This window comes from Natator depressus, chromosome 23, assembly GCF_965152275.1.
Source record: "Natator depressus isolate rNatDep1 chromosome 23, rNatDep2.hap1, whole genome shotgun sequence".
Lineage (NCBI taxonomy): Eukaryota > Metazoa > Chordata > Testudines > Cheloniidae > Natator > Natator depressus.
The window spans coordinates 23561299-23578484 of record NC_134256.1 but is presented as its reverse complement, the minus strand read 5'-3'; the positions used below and the strand labels follow the sequence as shown (position 1 = coordinate 23578484).

The window sequence follows — 17186 nt, the reverse complement described above, 5'->3', positions numbered from 1 at the left end:
ACGGGACGCTCGGCGGCAGATGCGGACCCCGTTGGGAACCGGCCCGGAAGACGCAGCACCGCTTCCGCCTCGCTAGGTGTCATGGCGGGGTCGGGGTGAGGCCGCCGATTGGCTGGGCGGCCAGGGGGCGGGGCCGCGATGGGGAGCCGGGCGGCCAGGGGGCGGGGCCGCGATGGGGAGCCGGGCGAGCGTTGGACCGGCGGCAGAGCGGGAGCGAGACCTGGGGAGCGGTAGGAAGCGCCCGGGGCGGGGGGACGCATGTGGGGAGGCGGGGGGGGCATGTGGGAGCGGGGGGGCGCTGGGGGAAGGGGGAGGCGGGGGGCATGTGGGAGCGGGGGGGCGCTGGGGGAGGCGGGAGGCATGTGGGGACGGGGGGCGCTGGGGGGGGGCATGTGGGAGTGGGGGGGCGCTGGGGGAGGCGGGGGGGGCATGTGGGAGTGGAGGGGCGCTGGGGGAGGCGGGGGGGGCATGTGGGAGTGGAGGGGCGCTGGGGGAGGCGGGAGGCATGTGGGGAGCGGGGGGCGCTGGGGGAGGCGGGGGGGGCATGTGGGAGTGGAGGGGCGCTGGGGGAGGCGGGAGGCATGTGGGGAGCGGGGGGCGCTGGGGGAGGCGGGAGGCATGTGGGGAGGGGGGGCGCTGGGGGAGGCGGGGGGGGCATGTGGGAGCGGGGGGGCGCCCAGGGCGGGGGGACGCATGTGGGAGCGGGGGGGGCGCTGGGGGAAGGGGGAGGCGGGAGGCATGTGGGAGTGGGGGGGCGCTGGGGGAGGCGGGAGGCATGTGGGAGTGGGGGGGCGCTGGGGGAGGCGGGAGGCATGTGTGGGAGGTGGGGCGCTGGGGGATGTGGGAGCAGAGGGGCAGTGGGGGTGGGGGGCTCTGGGGAGGTAAGGAGCAAGCGGGGCATGGAGTAGTGGGAGGGGACCAGGAGTTAGAGGGCGCTAGGGGTAGGAATGGGGGGAGCAGGGGGACGCTGGACGGGAGTGAGGGCACTGGGAGGGCAGGAGGATGCTGGGGGATGAGGAGCAAGTGGGTGTGGTTCGCTGCGGGGGCAGCGGTTCTGGTGTCTGGGGCTGTACTTGGGGCAGGACCCAACAGTGACCCCTCCCCTCACTCCTATCCTGGGACTTCTCTTCACATCCCCACCAGGCCTCATTTCACCTCCGCCATGGGGCTTCTCTGCCCTGGGGCTTCTCTGCCCGGCAGCTCAGTATCCGCCCGTCCTGTTGGACAAGCAGAGACCTGTTGCCCTGCTCCCCAGGGTGCTGGTGGGGGAGCCACAAACTGGGCCAGCCCTCCCAGGGGCGGGGAGTCCAGCTCACACAAACCAGCCTGGTCTCTCTCTTGCTCTTAGGGAGCAGCAATTCAAGCACCATGACTCTTCAGCGGGAGCTGAGCCGCTCGCAGGTGTGTGGGATGATGCGCGAGGAGCTGTGCCAGGGCAAGGACTTCCTCCAGTCTGACACCCACATCTTCATCATCATGGGGGCCTCGGTGAGTACCCACAGCCCACCCTGGAGCCATTGAGGCAGGTGCCCCATGCCGGCGCCTTCTCCTGAGTCGCCTGGCCCATGCAGTGCCTCCAGCCTTAACCCAGATCACCCTGTACCAAAGTCTGCACAGGCAGCGCTGAGAGGTCACAAGGAGCTCCCTGTAGGTCTCTGTGGAGCGCTGAGGGAGGGGATGGATCTGGGCAGCGGGCCCCAGGGATGGACCCAGATCCCCCTCAAAGGGCTCTGTGTTTCTGTGGGCTGGGACCCTGAAATCCCTCTGGCCCATGGCTCTGGGGGCTGACAAGATTGATCTTCTCCTGGAGAGACAGCAGCCCTGAAGCACCAAGTGGCCGCAGGATTGTCCCTGGTCTCGAGCCTCCCTTGGGGCTACTCAGGTACTTCTGCACTGGGCTCGAAGGAGAGGGCAGGGATTGTACCAATTGAGATAAATAATGTTGATGGCTGCAGCCAGGCTGCCCGGCACTGGGTACAGAGTGACTCAACTTCCTGAACCATGTTGTGTAACACAGGCAGCGATTGCAGCTCATTGTGTAACCTGGCTCCCGCAGGAGCAGCTTGTGGGATGGGGGTGCGGGTGGGGAGTTAATCCCTGTAAGCACAGATCAGGTTTAGCTGTGTGCCCCGCCATGGGGAAACCAGAGGCCTGGGTGCACTGCTGGTGCTGGCCGTGGTGATGAGACGGTGCGGGGGGCAGGCCCTGGCTTGGCCAAACCCCCATTGTCTCGATCCTATGCACAGTAGCATGATTTCAGCAAGCAAATGTGTGTGACTGAGATCGTCCCGGTGCCCGCAAATTCACCCACCGCCCCAAATTTGCCCTGACACCCCCAGATGCCCCCAAAACTGCCCCATCCCACAGGCATGCTTTAGGCCCCTGAAACCACCCCATACTCACCTCAATGCCCCCCAAACTGCCCCAGTTCCCTCCCCAGGGCCTTCAGTTTAACCATTTTCTACCTCGATTTCCGGTTCCTGCTGCTCTCAGGGGGGCCGTGATGGTGACACTCATGCTGCAGGATCCATGGTGTTAGCACAAGGGGAAGTGCCAGGCACTGCTGAGTCACTGTGCCCAGAGGAGAGCGAGGCTGCTCTAGTCCCGGTGCCGGTGGTGGGTGTCCTTGTGCAGCAAGAAGTGTATGGTCACATGGAGGTGGCTATCGCTATAAGTCCTGGCGCAGATGAGCCCCAGGTAGCTCTTACCTCTACGTAGCTAGGTATGGTCAATGCTACACTGCTCACCTTTGCTAGCTTCATGGAAGTAAACCTACCTTAGCTTGCAGCAGTGTGGGACATCTAGTCTAACGCGTGTGTGTCCCAGGCCAGAGAATCTCACCTACTTCGGTCCCTGGTTAGCCAGTACCTTGTGTGAGGTTCCAGCATCTTCCATCAAGGCAGCCTGGCTGGACTCGGAGGCAGCAGAGACAGAGAAGTCCTCACTTCCCTTGGGAGTTGGTTCCGATGGCTAATCACCCCCACAGGTGCCGTATTGCTGGACTGAATTTCTCTGGCTTCGGCTTCCCTTTCCCAGTGCTGGGGCTGCCTTTCTCCCCAGCGCTGGAATCAGTCTTCCCTTTGAAGCAGAGAGAGCCATTTAGGGCTCTTGCATTTATCATATAATCATAGAATATCAGGGTTGGAAGGGACCCCAGAAGGTCATCTAGTCCAACCCCCTGCTCGAAGCAGGACCAATTCCCAGTTAAATCATCCCAGCCAGGGCTTTGTCAAGCCTGACCTTAAAAACCTCTAAGGAAGGAGATTCTACCACCTCCCTAGGTAACGCATTCCAGTGTTTCACCACCCTCTTAGTGAAAAAGTTTTTCCTAATATCCAATCTAAACCTCCCCCATTGCAACTTGAGACCATTACTCCTCGTTCTGTCATCTGCTACCATTGAGAACAGTCTAGAGCCATCCTCTTTGGAACCCCCTTTCAGGTAGTTGAAAGCAGCTATCAAATCCCCCCTCATTCTTCTCTTCTGCAGACTAAACAATCCCAGCTCCCTCAGCCTCTCGTCATAAGTCATGTGCTCTAGACCCCTAATCATTTTTGTTGCCCTTCGCTGGACTCTCTCCAATTTATCCACATCCTTCTTGTAGTGTGGGGCCCAAAACTGGACACAGTACTCCAGATGAGGCCTCACCAGTGTCGAATAGAGGGGAACGATCACGTCCCTCGATCTGCTCGCTATGCCCCTACTTATACACCCCAAAATGCCATTGGCCTTCTTGGCAACAAGGGCACACTGTTGACTCATATCCAGCTTCTCGTCCACTGTCACCCCTAGGTCCTTTTCTGCAGAACTGCTGCCTAGCCATTCGGTCCCTAGTCTGTAGCGGTGCATTGGATTCTTCCATCCTAAGTGCAGGACCCTGCACTTATCCTTATTGAACCTCATCAGATTTCTTTTGGCCCAATCCTCCAATTTGTCTAGGTCCTTCTGTATCCTATCTCTCCCCTCCAGCGTATCTACCACTCCTCCCAGTTTAGTATCATCCGCAAATTTGCTGAGAGTGCAATCCACACCATCCTCCAGATCATTTATGAAGATATTGAACAAAACCGGCCCCAGGACCGACCCCTGGGGCACACCACTTGACACCGGCTGCCAACTAGACATGGAGCCATTGATCACTACCCGTTGAGCCCGACAATCTAGCCAGCTTTCTACCCACTTTATAGTGCATTCATCCAGCCCATACTTCCTTAACTTGCTGACAAGAATACTGTGGGAGACCGTGTCAAAAGCTTTGCTAAAGTCAAGAAACAATACATCCACTGCTTTCCCTTCATCCACAGAACCAGTAATCTCATCATTTTTCTGCAGCTCTTGAATAATTTTTCTGGTTCTTTTCTCCGCCCTCTAGTTTTTCCATAGCCGTTTTAAAATGTGGCCACCAGAACTGGACACAATATCCCAAGGCCGTGTCTGGTGGTAAAATCCCCTCCCTGCTTCTGCTCACGGCTGCCCTGTTGCTACACCCCAGGATCCCACGAATCCCTTTGGCCACAGTGTGGCCCTGGGAGCTCAGGTTGTTCACTAAGGCCCGTAGGTCCTTCTCAGATTCACGGCTTTCCAGAGACCGCCCCCGTGCAGTGGGTTCCTTGTTCCTAGGTGTGTTAAGCACACCTCTCTTTGCAGAGATTGGGGCTGGGGCGGACAACACACGCGCTCCCACCACCCCACCCCGAGTGGGAGCAGAGCCCCTGTTACACTAGGCACTGCATGGACACTCAGTCCCTACGCTGTAGTGGGGAAACTGAGGCATGGAGCGATTCAGTGACTAGTCCAAGGTCACACAGGGCAATTGAACTCAGGAGCCCAGCTCCCTTTCTAGACAGGCATTCTTCCAGCTTCATGTGAAGTGGGTTAACCCCAAGCTAGTGGAGCCGATGCCCTCCATAGCCCCTCTCACATCAGGGAATCACGGGTAGGAGCTAGGCATCCCCACACTATGAGCCAGGCCTGGGCCAGCTGTGGTGGGGAGCTGCCCCTGCCATCGCTTGGGGTCTCTGTGGGTCAGGCAGGGATGGCCCAGGCTGAATCCCTGGCACCTGCCCCTCCCCAGCAGAGGGAGGGAGGAGAAAGCTGGCTTATTGTTTGTGATAGATAAGGAGCTTCCTTGGCTTCCTGTTCATTTCCCCAGGGTTTTGTGAGGGGAAATGGGCCAGGTTCTGGGGGAGCTGTTCATTTTCCCCAGGGCTTTGTGGGGGGGACCTGAGCCAGGTTCTGGCGGAGCAGAAATCTGGGACACGGAATGAGCAGAAGGTAGTTTCTGGCTCCTGGGCAGGGCGGGTGGCAAACATGAATGTCCTTGCTGTCGTGTGGCGGGGAGGGGAGCTGTGGACGTGCTGGTTCGGCTGGGCCGGACACCTGGCTCTCATTGGCATATTTTCCCCTAGCTGACCAGGGCCCTGCTCAGCCATTTCCTGGCCTCGGACTGACATCCCTGCTCTGTGGGTGTGTTTGTTTGTGTGTATGTACACTGACTTGCTACAAGCCCAGACACCTTCCGCCTGGGGCACTGCCCCTGCTGTGTCATGCAGGGGAGGAAGGCTGTGACTCACTGCTTTGTTTTGTCCCCATCTCCCTGAACTAGTTTGCATTGAAATGGGCTGGTGGGTGGAGCCAACATGGACTAGGTCAGACTGGGAGCCACACCCCCACCGCAACTCCCAGAGCAAACTTACATAACCCTCCACCAGGCTGGGCCTAGCTGAATAGGAGGCAGCTAAGCTGCTGCAGGTTCTGAACGGGGCAAGAGGGTGGGATGGGGGGCGGTGACCCTTTGCAGCCGGCAGAGAAGCCCTCTGAGCTAGACCTTTGGGGAATCAATCAACCCACCTAGTGTGATCCTCCCTGCCCCACCCCCTATGTCTAACTTGCCCCAGAGATCCTGCTGTGTCCGCACCCACCTCCCTGCCGCCCATGTCTGCATGTCTCCTGCTGCATCCACATCCACACCCACCCCATGGGTCTTGCTGTGTCCACACCCACCTCCCTGCCTCCCACCCCCATGTCTGACCCTCCCCAGAGCTCCTGCTGCACCTGCACCCACCTCCCTGCCCCCTGTATCTGACCCTCCCCAGAGCAGCATCCCAAGGCGACAGCCTGGCTCTACAGAACCCCCAAATCCCCAGGGTGAGACAGACGGACAGGGATCCATGCCCACACACAACATGTGGCCCCATCTGGGGGACGTCCCTGCCCAGTGCAGACAGGGGGCTGGCGTTTGTTTCCACTGGCTGCCGCAGACAATGAGCCTGTGTTGTCAGCCTGCGTGCACAGAGTTCACGGTCAGCAGGAGGTCAGATGGCATGGTCTGTGTGGCTCAGGCTGGGGAGTTGCCCTGTCACCCCTGTACTGAGCCAATAACTGGCTGGGTCCCGTCCCGTTCTCCCCACTGCCCCTTGCACCAAGAACCACCTTTCTTTTGGGTGCTGAGCCTCCATGACTCAGCAAATCCCTGTTGCTTGCAACTCAATCAGCGTGATCTCCCCCCCCCCCCCCCGAACAAACAGCACCGGTGCTCAGGCTGTGGGGTTTGCAAGTGGGGCCTGGCACAGAGCCCACGAGTTCACCTGCCTGCAGCGCTATGGCAGCTTAGTTTTGCTCCGCCCTCCCGCAGAGCCACACCCCACCCTGGGTAAAGGCCCGAAGCTGCAAAGAAAGGACGTGTGAGAGTATGGGTAGACCTGGGGGGACTGTGTCATGCAGAGAGCGTTGGGGAATTTACCCTCTAGGGGGCTCTGGCTGTGATCCAGCCCCAAGGTGAGGACTGGCTGGCTCAGGGGAGCAGGGAATGGGGCACTGGGCCTTTCCCCTGTAGGGGGTGCTGGCTCTGATATGGCTGCAGGGCAGGGACTGGCTGGCTCAGGAGGGCAGGGAATGGGGCACAAGGCCTTTCCCATCTAGGGGGTGCCAGCTCCCATCCAGCCCCAGGGCAGGGAGGTGGGAATGGGGCATGGGGCCTTTCCCTGCCTGTTTGCTGCTGTGACATCCCCTTTGTCTGTTCCAGGGCGACTTGGCCAAGAAGAAGATCTACCCGACCATCTGGTAAGTCCCTCTTTCTGCCCTCCGCCACCCCCACCAGGCCGGGGTAGTGTGGTGGTGACCCGGTGCCTTGGTGGCCTGGCATCGAGTGACCCAGCTGAACTCTCTTCCAGGTGGCTCTTCCGGGATGGTCTCCTGCCCGATGATACCTACGTGATGGGCTACGCCCGTTCCAAGATCACCGTGGCCGACATCCGCAAGCAGAGCCAGCCCTACTTCAAGGTGTGGCCCTTTCACCCCACCCACTGGCCCCTCTCCAGAGCAGGGGAGGGCCTGGGGTCCTCAGCCTTGGGGTGTGTGCGTCTGGGGTACAGCTCCCCTGAATAGCGGGGCGCAGGGCCTTTATCCCTGGGATTAGGTGGGGTGTGTGGCTAGGTGTCCCTCGGTGCCTTAGCTGACTGGGAAGGCTGTGTCCCTCAGCTGATGGCAGCCGCATCCCCTCCCCGCAGGTGGAGCCGGATGAGCAGAAGAAGCTGGAGGAGTTCTTCGCCCGGAACAGCTACATGTCGGGGACTTACGATGACAGCACCTCCTTCCGGCGGCTGAACGCCCACCTGGACGCACTGCACAATGGGGACAAGGCCAACCGGCTCTTCTACCTCGCACTACCCCCTAGTGTCTACGAGCACGTCACCCGCAACATCAAGGAGTGCTGCATGGGCCACGGGTGAGAGACAGGGGTGGGGCAGGGTCTAAGCATGAGCGCCCAGGGGAAGGGGTTAGGGCACAGGCCTGGGGTGTGTGAGAACCCCATGGGGTGGGGGCTCCGAGGTTCCCCTCTAGTTGCAGCCACATTTGACACCCTCTGTTCTCCCCTCCCACCAGGGGCTGGAACCGCATCATTGTGGAGAAGCCATTCGGGAAGGACCTGGAGAGCTCCAACAAACTGTCCAATCACATCGCGTCGCTCTTCCGGGAGGACCAGATCTACCGCATTGACCACTACCTGGGCAAGGAGATGGTGCAGAACCTCATGGTGCTGAGGTGGGGCTGGCTGGGAGATGGGGCAGAGCCTGGGGGAAAGCGTGGCTGGGCCCTTTCCCAAGGGAAGAACTGGGCGGGTGGCAGGGGAGCATTAAGGGTCCCTCACCGTCTGTCAGGGTGAGACCCCCCCCAAAGCCTGCCAGTATGGTAGCTCCCCCCTCAGACAGGCTCTGCGTCTCCCTGGCAGGTTCGGGAACCGGATCTTCGGCCCTGTGTGGAACCGGGACAATGTGGCCTGCGTCATCCTGACCTTCAAGGAGCCATTCGGCACAGAGGGGCGGGGCGGCTACTTCGATGAGTTTGGGATCATCCGGTGAGCGGGGAAGGGGGCCCTGTTCTTGGCATGGAGGCGGCAGGCAGAGCCGTGCTGGCTTGGCCGCTGGAGGGGTGGGTAAAGACGGTACCAGATGGGGAGAGCAAGGGGAATCCCAGACCGGCTGGCACGGACCCCCTCCTCCTGCTGGGAGGGAGGGATCCAGGGCAGAGGCTCTCAATCTTTCCAGAGGACTTTCAGGAGTCTGATTTGTGTCACGTACCCCAAGTTTTACCTCATTTAAAAACCATTTGTTTGCAAAGTCCGACATAAAACTACAAACGTGGCACAGCACAGGATTACTGGGAAATTGCTGACGTTCTCATTGTTACCATAGAATTATAAAAGACATCCATTGGAATATAAATATTGTACTTACATTTCGGTGGATAGTATACAGAGCTGTATAAACAAGTCATCGTCCATATGAAATTTTAGTTTGTACTGAAGTCGCGAGTGCTTTTTATGTAGCCTGTTGTGAAACTAGGCAAATATCTAGATGTACTGATGTACCCCCTGGAAGACCTCTGAGTAGCCCCGGGGGCACACATACCCCTGGTTGAGAACCATTGATCCCGGGCAGTGGGGGTGGATGGAGGAGAGGTGGGATCATCCTGGGGGGCTGGATGGGGGCCGTGCTGGGGTGGGGATTCCCGCACTGACCCCTCCCCCTTCTGGGAGGGAAGGACCCAGGGCACTGGGGGTAGATGGAGGAGATGGGATTGTGCTGGGGGACTGGACAAGGGTCGTGCTGGGGCAGTGATTCCCGCGCTGACTCCTCCCCCTCCCGGCAGTGATGTGATGCAGAACCACCTGCTGCAGATGCTCTGCCTGGTGGCCATGGAGAAACCAGCCTCCACCGACTCAGACGATGTGCGGGATGAGAAGGTGGGTCACTGCACAGGGACCAAGCACCCCAGGCCCTGCCCCAGGGGGCATCCTGCTTGGCAAGGAGTGCTGGGACCAAGGGCAGGGCCTGTCCCAGGAGGTGTTGTGCCCTCCCCACCCCTCCAGCTCTATGCTTAGCTGCTCCTGTCCTAATGGATTGGGTTGAGGTGCCCTCTTGTGGCCCAGAGCGAACAGGGGCAGCTAACAGGGAGTTATGAGAGGGAATTTTGAAGGGGAGTGGGAAGGGGGCAAGGTACACTTGCCATTCTTTAAAACCTTTACATTAAACTATAATCAAAACTTCTTGATTTAAACAAAAACCCTATCATTAACCTAGGTAACTGTAAGAGAAAATGCAGGCAGAAGTCCAGCAACAGAGTGGGGGCTATCCTGTTTATTGCACTTAGTGTAGCATGTATGATTACCTGCCCTGTGGGCAGGTGGCGTATGTGTGCTTTCCGTGCAAGGAGCTCCTGGCCCTCAGATACCATGTATGGGCTTTGGAGGCCAGGATGGTGGAACTTGAGCAGCTAAGGGAGGCAGAGAGGTATGTTGATGAGGCTTTCTGGGACACTATAGATTTGTCCCACCTCCAGTCAGAGAGCCCCTGCACTGTTAAGGAGGATGAAAGGCCCAGAGAAGGAGAGCAGTCAACGGGAAGAGAGGGAAACCTTCCCATAGTTGGGACCCTCCTTCCAGATCATATTGGGGTATCCTCTCACACTGCGGTTACCTCTCCGGGGGAGGGAACTTCAGTCATTAGGAAAAGGCAGGTTTTAGTAATGGGGGATTCTATCATTAGAAACATAGATAGCTGGGTTTGTGATGACCGGGAGAACCATATGGTGACTTGCCTGCCTGGTGCGAAGGTTGCAGATCTTTCGAGGCCTCTAGATACACTTATGTGTAGTGCTGGGGAGGAGCCGGTGGTCATGGTACATGTAGGTACCAATGACGTAGGGAAGGATAGGAGAGAAGTCCTGGAGGCCAAATTTAGGCTGCTAGGACAGAGACTGAAATCCAGGACCTCTACGCGCAGGGCCAGGTAAGCAGGCAAAGCTTCAGAGTCTCAATGCATGGATGAGATGATGGTGTAGAGAGGAGGGATTTAGATTTATTAGGAACTGGGGAAACTTTTGGGATGGGGGAGCCTATACAGGAAGAATGGGCTCCACCTAAACCAAAGTGGATCCAAACGGCTGGCACTTAACATTAAAAAGGTTGCAGATCAGTTTTTAAACTAAGAGATGGGGGAAAGCTGATTGCTGCAGAGGCGTACGTGGATAAGACAGAGACTTCTCTTAGAGGAGAGTCTATTGATAGAGATTCTCTAGGTTTTAGTCATCAGGTGGGGATGAAAGAGGACAAAGTATGGGCCAGATCAGACGAGAAACGTTCACATAAAGAATCTGACACATCAGAAGAGGGCAGACAAATAAACAGTGACAAGTTTTTAAAGTGCTTGTACACAAATGCTAGAAGTCTAAATAATAAGATGGGTGAACTAGAGTGCCTCATGGTAAAGGAGGATATTGATATAATAGACATCACAGAAACCTGGTGGAGGGAGGACAATCAATGGGACACAATCATAACAGTATAAAATATATCGGAGGGACAGAACAGGTCTTGCGGAGTGGCACTATATGTGAGAGAAAATGTAGAATCAAATGAAATAAAAATCTTAAATTAATCCACATGTTCCTTAAAATCTCTATGGATAGTAATTCCATGCTCTAATAAGAATATAACAGTAGGGATCTATTATTGACCACCTGACCAGGACAATGATAGTGATGATGAAATGCTAAGGGAGATTAGAGAAGCTATCAAAATAAAAAACTCAATAATAGTGGGGGATTTAAATTATCCCCATATTGACTGGGTACATGTCACCTCAGGACGAAATGCAGAGACAAAATTTCTCAATACTTTAAATGACTGCTTCTTGGAGCAGCTGGTACAGGAACCCACAAGGGGAGAGGCAACATCTAGTTCTGAGTGGAGCGCAGGATATGGTCCAAGAGGTAACTATAACAGGACCGCTTGGAAATAGTGACCATAATATAACAACATTTAACATTCCTGTGGTGGGAAGAACACCTCAACAGCCCAACACTGTGGCATTTAATTTTAGAAAGGGGAACTATGCAAAAATGAGGAGGTTAGTTAAACAGAAATTAAAAGGTACAGTGACTAGAGTGAAATCCCTGCAAGCTGCATGGACACGTTTCAAAGACACCATAATAGAGGCTCAACTTAAATGTATACCCCAAATTAAAAAACACAGTAAAAGAACTAAAAAAGAGCCACCGTGGCTTAACAACCATGTAAAAGAAGCAGTGAGAAATAAAAAGGCATCTTTTAAAAAGTGGAAGTCAAATCCTAGTGAGGTAAATAGAAAGGAGCATAAACACTGCCAAATTAAATGTAAAAATGTAATAAGAAAAGCCAAAAAGGAGTTTGAAGGAACAGCTAGCCAAAAACTCAAAAGGTAATAACAAAATGTTTAAGTACATCAGAAGCAGGAAGCCTGCTAAACAACCAGTGGGGCCCCTGGACGATCGAGATACAAAAGGAGCACTTAAAGACGGTAAAGTCATTGTGGAGAAACTAAATGAATTATTTGCTTCAGTCTTCACGGCTGAGGATGTTAGGGAGATTCCCAAACCTGAGCCTTCTTTTCTAGGTGACAAATCTGAGGAATTGTCACAGATTGAAGTGACACTAGAGGAGGTTTTGAAATTAATTGAGAAACTTAACAGTAACAAGTCACCGGGACCAGATGGCATTCCCCCAAGAGTTCTGAAAGAACTCAAATGTGAAATTGCGGAACTATTAACTATGGTTTGTAACCTGTCCTTTAAATCAGCTGCTGTACTCAATGACTGGAAGATAGCTAATATAACACCAATATTTAAGAAGGGCTCTAGAAGTGATCCTGGCAATTACAGACCAGTAAGTCTAACGTCAATACCGGGCAAATTAGTTGAAACAATAGTAAAGAATAAAATTGTCAGAGACATAAAAGAACATAAATTGTTGCACAAAAATCAACATGGTTTCTGTAAAGGGAGATCATGTCTTACTAATCTATTAGAGTTCTTTGAGGGGGTCAACAAACATGTGGACAAAGGGGATCCAGTGGACATAGTGTACTTAGATTTCCAGAAGGCCTTTGACAAGGTCCCTCACCAAAGGCTCGTACGTAAATTAAGTTGTCATGGGATAAGAGGGAAGATCCTTTCATGGACTGAGAACTGGTTAAAAGACAGGGAACAAAGGGTAGGAATAAACGGTAAATGTTCAGAATGGAGAGGAGTAACTAGTGGTGTTCCCCAAGGGTCAGTCCCAGGACCAATCCTATTCAACCTATTCATAAATGACCTGGAGAAAGGGGTAAACAGCGAGGTGGCAAAGTTTGCAGATGATACTAAACTGCTCAAGATAGTTAAGACCAAAGCAGACTGTGAAGAACTTCAAAAAGATCTCACAAAACTATGTGATTGAGCAACAAAATGGCAAATGAAATTTAATGTGGATAAATGTCAAGTAATGCACATTGGAAAAAATAACCTCAACTATAGATACAATATGATGGGGGCTAATTTAGCTACAACTAATCAGGAGAAAGATCTTGGAGTCATCATGGATAGTTCTCTGAAGATGTCCACGCAGTGTGTAGCGGCAGTCAAAAAAGCAAACAGGATGTTAGGAATCATTTAAAAAGGGATAGAGAATAAGACGGAGAATATTTTATTGCCCTTATATAAATCCATGGTACGCCCACATCTTGAATACTGCATACAGGGGTGGTTCCCTCATTTCAAAAAAGATATACTGGCATTAGAAAAGGTTCAGAAAAGGGCAACTAAAATGATTAGGGGTTTGGAATGGGCCCCATATGAGGAGAGATTAAAGAGGCTAGGATTTTTTATCTTGGAAAAGAGGAGACTAAGGGGGATATGATAGAGGTCTATAAAATCATGAGTGGTGTGGAGAAAGTGAATAAGGAAAAGTTATTTACTTGTTCCCATAATATAAGAACTAGGGGCCACCAAATGAAATTAATGGGCAGCAGGTTTAAAACAAATAAAAGGAAGTTCTTCTTCACTCAGCACACAGTCAACCTGTGGAACTCCTTGCCTGAGGAGGTTGTGAAGGTTAGGACTATAACAGTGTTTAAAAGAGAACTGGATAAATTCATGGAGGTTAAGTTCATTAATGGCTATTAGCCAGGATGGGTAAGGAATGGTGTCCCTAGCCTCTGTTTATCAGAGGGTGGAGATGGATGGCAGGAGAGAGATCACTAGATCTTTACCTGTTAGGTTCACTCCCTCTGGGGCACCTGGCATTGGCCACTGTTGGTAGACAGGACACTGGACTGGATGGACCTTTGGTCTGACCCCAGTATGCCCATTCTTATGTTGAACCGGACTGGCTACTTCCCTGGTGCAATGGCGCTGACCCTGTACTCCCCCGTCCGTCCCCTGCCACCCTCTGAGCCCCTTTACCCTGGGCTCCCCCACCCTGGGCTCCCCACGCCTCTTCCCCTTCCCCAGCACCCTGGTCCCCGTGGTGATGCTGGGGACCTAAGCCATTCATCCCCGCCGCAGGTGAAGGTGCTGAAGTGCATCTCGGAGTTGCAGCTGGGCAATGTGGTGCTGGGCCAGTACATGGGGAACCCTGACGGGGTGGGTGAGGCCCGGAAGAGCTACCTGGATGACCCCACCGTCCCCACTGGCTCGAACACAGCCACCTTCGCTATCGCCGTGCTGTACGTGGACAACGAGAGATGGGATGGTGAGCGAGCGCCGTGGGGGGGGTGACCAGCAGGGGTGCAAGCAAGCTCACAGGAAGGGGGGGTGAGCGAGCACTGTGGGGAGGTGAGTGAGTGCCGGGGGGGGAGGGACTGGGGTGATTGCCATGGGGGGCATGCTTGAGCGAGCGTGGTGGGGGGTGACCAGAGGGGATGTGAGCGAGCGCTGTGGGGGACATGAGCGGGCGCCTGGCAGTCAGTGTTGTGGTGGGGATGGCATGGGGGAGCAAGTGCCTGGGAGTCAATGCTGTGGGGAGGATGGGATGGGAGGCAAGCGCGGTTGGAGGTGTCAGCGAGCACCTGGGGGTGAGTGCTGTCGGGGCGCTGTTCCTGGGAAAGAATAGGACAGGATGGGACAGGGTGGCCCTGGACTGGACAGTCCTGAGCAGGGGGAGTGGAACAGGAAAATCTGATGTCCTCCCCTCTCTCGCGGTGTTGCATGCTGGGGAGTGTCTCTCTCTCCTACACACCCCGTCCCTGCCCCATGTGTGCTGTCGTGCTATTGGGGTGGGTGGCCCTAGCTCTGTCTCTAGCCCCTCCTCCCCAGGTGTCCCGTTCGTGCTACGCTGCGGGAAGGCCTTGAACGAACGCAAGGCCGAGGTGCGGCTGCAGTTCCGGGACGTGCCGGGTGACATCTTCCACCGGCAGTGCAAGCGCAACGAGCTGGTGATCCGGGTGCAGCCCAACGAGGCCGTCTACACCAAGATGATGACCAAGAAACCCGGCATGTTCTTCGACCCCGAGGAGTCAGAGCTGGACCTGACCTACGGCAACCGCTACAAGGTGCTGGCTCCCCCCCACAGCCGCCTTGCCCCCCATTCCCGTCTATCCCCCAGCCCACTGCCTGAGGAGTCGGAGCTGGACCTGACCTATGGCAACCACTACAAGGTGCTGACCCCAGGCCCCCCCCTTCCCTCCATCCCCCACCCCCACTGCCCTAGGAGTGAGAGCTGGAACTGACCTATGGCAACCGCTACAAGATGCTGGCTCCCCCCCACAGCCCCCCCTTCCCTCCATCTCCACTGCCATGAGGAGTGAGAGCTGGACCTAACCCATGGCTGCAAACCAGCCATTCTTACCCCCCATCCCAGCCTCCTCTTCCCAACACAACCGCTCCCTTCCTCACACCCCAGTTCATGTCTCCATCTCCCCAGGATGTGAAGCTGCCAGATGCCTACGAGCGACTCATCCTGGACGTCTTCTGTGGCAACCAGATGCACTTTGTGCGCAGGTGGGTGCTGGGCCTCTCCAGCCCTGATCCCCCAACCCCAAGGGCCCCAAGGCAGCCAGGTGCTGGGCCTGACTGGCCCTGATCCCTCATCCCCGAGGCAGCCAGGTGTTGGGCTCGGTTCCAGCCCAGACCCAGCCACTCCCACATGGTCCCCATGTGCTGGGCCTGTCCAGCCCTGATCCCCCATCCCTGAGAGCCCCAGGGCAGCTGGGCTTGGTTCCGGCCCTGATCCCCCATCCCCGAGGCAACCACGTGCTGGGCCTGACTGACCCTGATTCCCCATCCCTGAGGGCCCCGGGATGTCTGGGTGCTGGGCTCAGTCCCAGCCCTGATCCCTGTCCCCAGGGCAGCTGGGTGCTGGAGCTGGATCCATGCAGAGTGGGGTGGGTGCGTGCTGTCACCTGGGGACCATGGGGGAGCGGCTGGGTCTGGGCGGAGCGGGGCAGCTGGACCTGGGCAGGGCGGGTGGGTGCTAGCACCTGGGTACTGTGGGGGAGCAGCTGGGTCTCGGCCTGGGTGAGTGCTGGTACGTGGGGACCATGTGGGAGTGGCTGGGTCTGGGCTGGGTGGGTGCTGGCCCCCATCCCAGTGTGGGACAGACCCTCCCTTTCGCATGGGATTGCCTCTTCCCATCCAGCACTCACGGGTCGCATCCACCTGCTCAGCACATGACACTGGCTGTCGTTGCCCCCCATGCTGCGCCCCCCGGCTGCCATTGCAGGGGGCACCAGCACTGACGTTGCTCCCCTCACCCCCCAGTGATGAGCTGCGCGAAGCCTGGCGCATTTTCACGCCACTGCTGCACAAGATAGAGTCTGAGAGGATCAAACCCATCCCGTACTGCTATGGCAGGTGAGGCCCCAGGGCATTGTGCCAGACTCCCAGGCAGCAGGCACGGGGGGCACTGGGTGGGGGGTGCTGGGGGGCCTGGCAGGGGCACTGGGGAGGCATATGAGGTGCTCTGGGGCACTGGGCAGGGGGTGCTGGGGGGCTTGGCAGGGCACAGGGTGGGGGGTGGGGGTGGCGCTGATTTAGATGGGCATTAAGCTGCCAGAAAGACTTCTCCAGCTGGAGCTGCGGAGGAAGGAGGTGAATGATCGGGGGGGCAGGGGGGGCCTGCTCCACATCCCATAAGGACCCTGTGCCCCACACATGTTGGCAGGGCTGCCTGTGGGCTCTAACCCGGGGGTGTTGCTCTTTCCCAGCCGGGGCCCACCCGAGGCGGATGAGCTGATGAAGAGGGTCGGGTTCCAGTACGAGGGCACCTACCGCTGGGTGAATCCGCACAAGCTCTGAGTCAGGGGCCAGCTGCTGCCTCCCCAGAGCAGCCCTGCTTCTCGCCCTGGGAGGTCCATCTGCTCCGCTCACTGCTCCCCCAGTCCAGGGAAACCTGGGGTGGGGACGTGTGGCTGGAGGCCGAGAGGGAAGGGGAGAGTTGGATATGGGTGGGGAGGCTAGGACAGAAGGGCAAGGTGTGAGCAGCTGGGGTGGGGGAAGGCTAGCAGAGAAGGGCAAGGTGGGAGGAGCTGGACACCGGGGTTGGGGAGGCTGGCAGAGAAGGGCAGGGATGGGGTAGCTGGGCACTGGGGATATGTCCTGGACAGCCAAATGAGTTGCGATTTCCACCCCACCCCACCCCCCGCCCTCCCTGGTGGGCCCAGGTCCTGGTTCGCCCTGGTCGCCTGCAGCCCTGGCCCAGACACTAATCCCCCACCCATCCCATCTATAGCCTCCTCCAAACCCTTCAGTTCCCTGGGTCCGGATTCCCTGCCCCCTCCAGATGCACTCCAGCCAGATCCCTGCCCCGCATTGGGCCTAGATCCCCTTCCCCACCTGCATCCTGGGACCACAACTGGGCCTGGCACGGCCTGTCATGTTTACAGCCCATCTCG

The 17186-nt window shown here is 56.5% G+C and overlaps 1 protein-coding gene across 2 annotated transcripts; it reads left to right on the top strand.

Moving 5' to 3' along the window:
• Window positions 1-75: 75 nt before the first annotated feature.
• On the top strand, window positions 76-16790 carry G6PD (glucose-6-phosphate dehydrogenase). Of its 2 annotated transcripts, none has more exons than XM_074937561.1 (13): window positions 76-95; window positions 1349-1488; window positions 7025-7062; window positions 7173-7281; window positions 7509-7726; window positions 7885-8043; window positions 8231-8356; window positions 9151-9244; window positions 13861-14047; window positions 14611-14846; window positions 15218-15294; window positions 16054-16146; window positions 16500-16790. In XM_074937561.1, exons 2-13 carry the CDS (start codon window positions 1369-1371, stop codon window positions 16588-16590), a joined length of 1548 nt encoding a protein of 515 aa, XP_074793662.1. In that variant the 5' UTR covers window positions 76-95; window positions 1349-1368; the 3' UTR covers window positions 16591-16790. The 2 variants fall into 2 exon arrangements, with proteins under 2 accessions (XP_074793662.1, XP_074793661.1); XM_074937560.1 differs by lacking the exon at window positions 76-95 and adding an exon at window positions 171-230.
• The last annotated feature ends 396 nt before the right edge of the window (window positions 16791-17186 follow it).

Excerpts from the sequence above, each read along its gene's own strand:
- G6PD (XM_074937560.1), top strand. The coding sequence starts at position 173 with ATGGGGAGCCGGGCGAGCGTTGGACCGGCGGCAGAGCGGGAGCGAGAC. Across the intron at positions 231-1,348 it reads GGAGCGAGACCTGGGGAGCG|GGAGCAGCAATTCAAGCACC; the intron begins GTAGGAAGCGCC and ends TCTTGCTCTTAG. Across the intron at positions 7,282-7,508 it reads AGAGCCAGCCCTACTTCAAG|GTGGAGCCGGATGAGCAGAA; the intron begins GTGTGGCCCTTT and ends CCCTCCCCGCAG.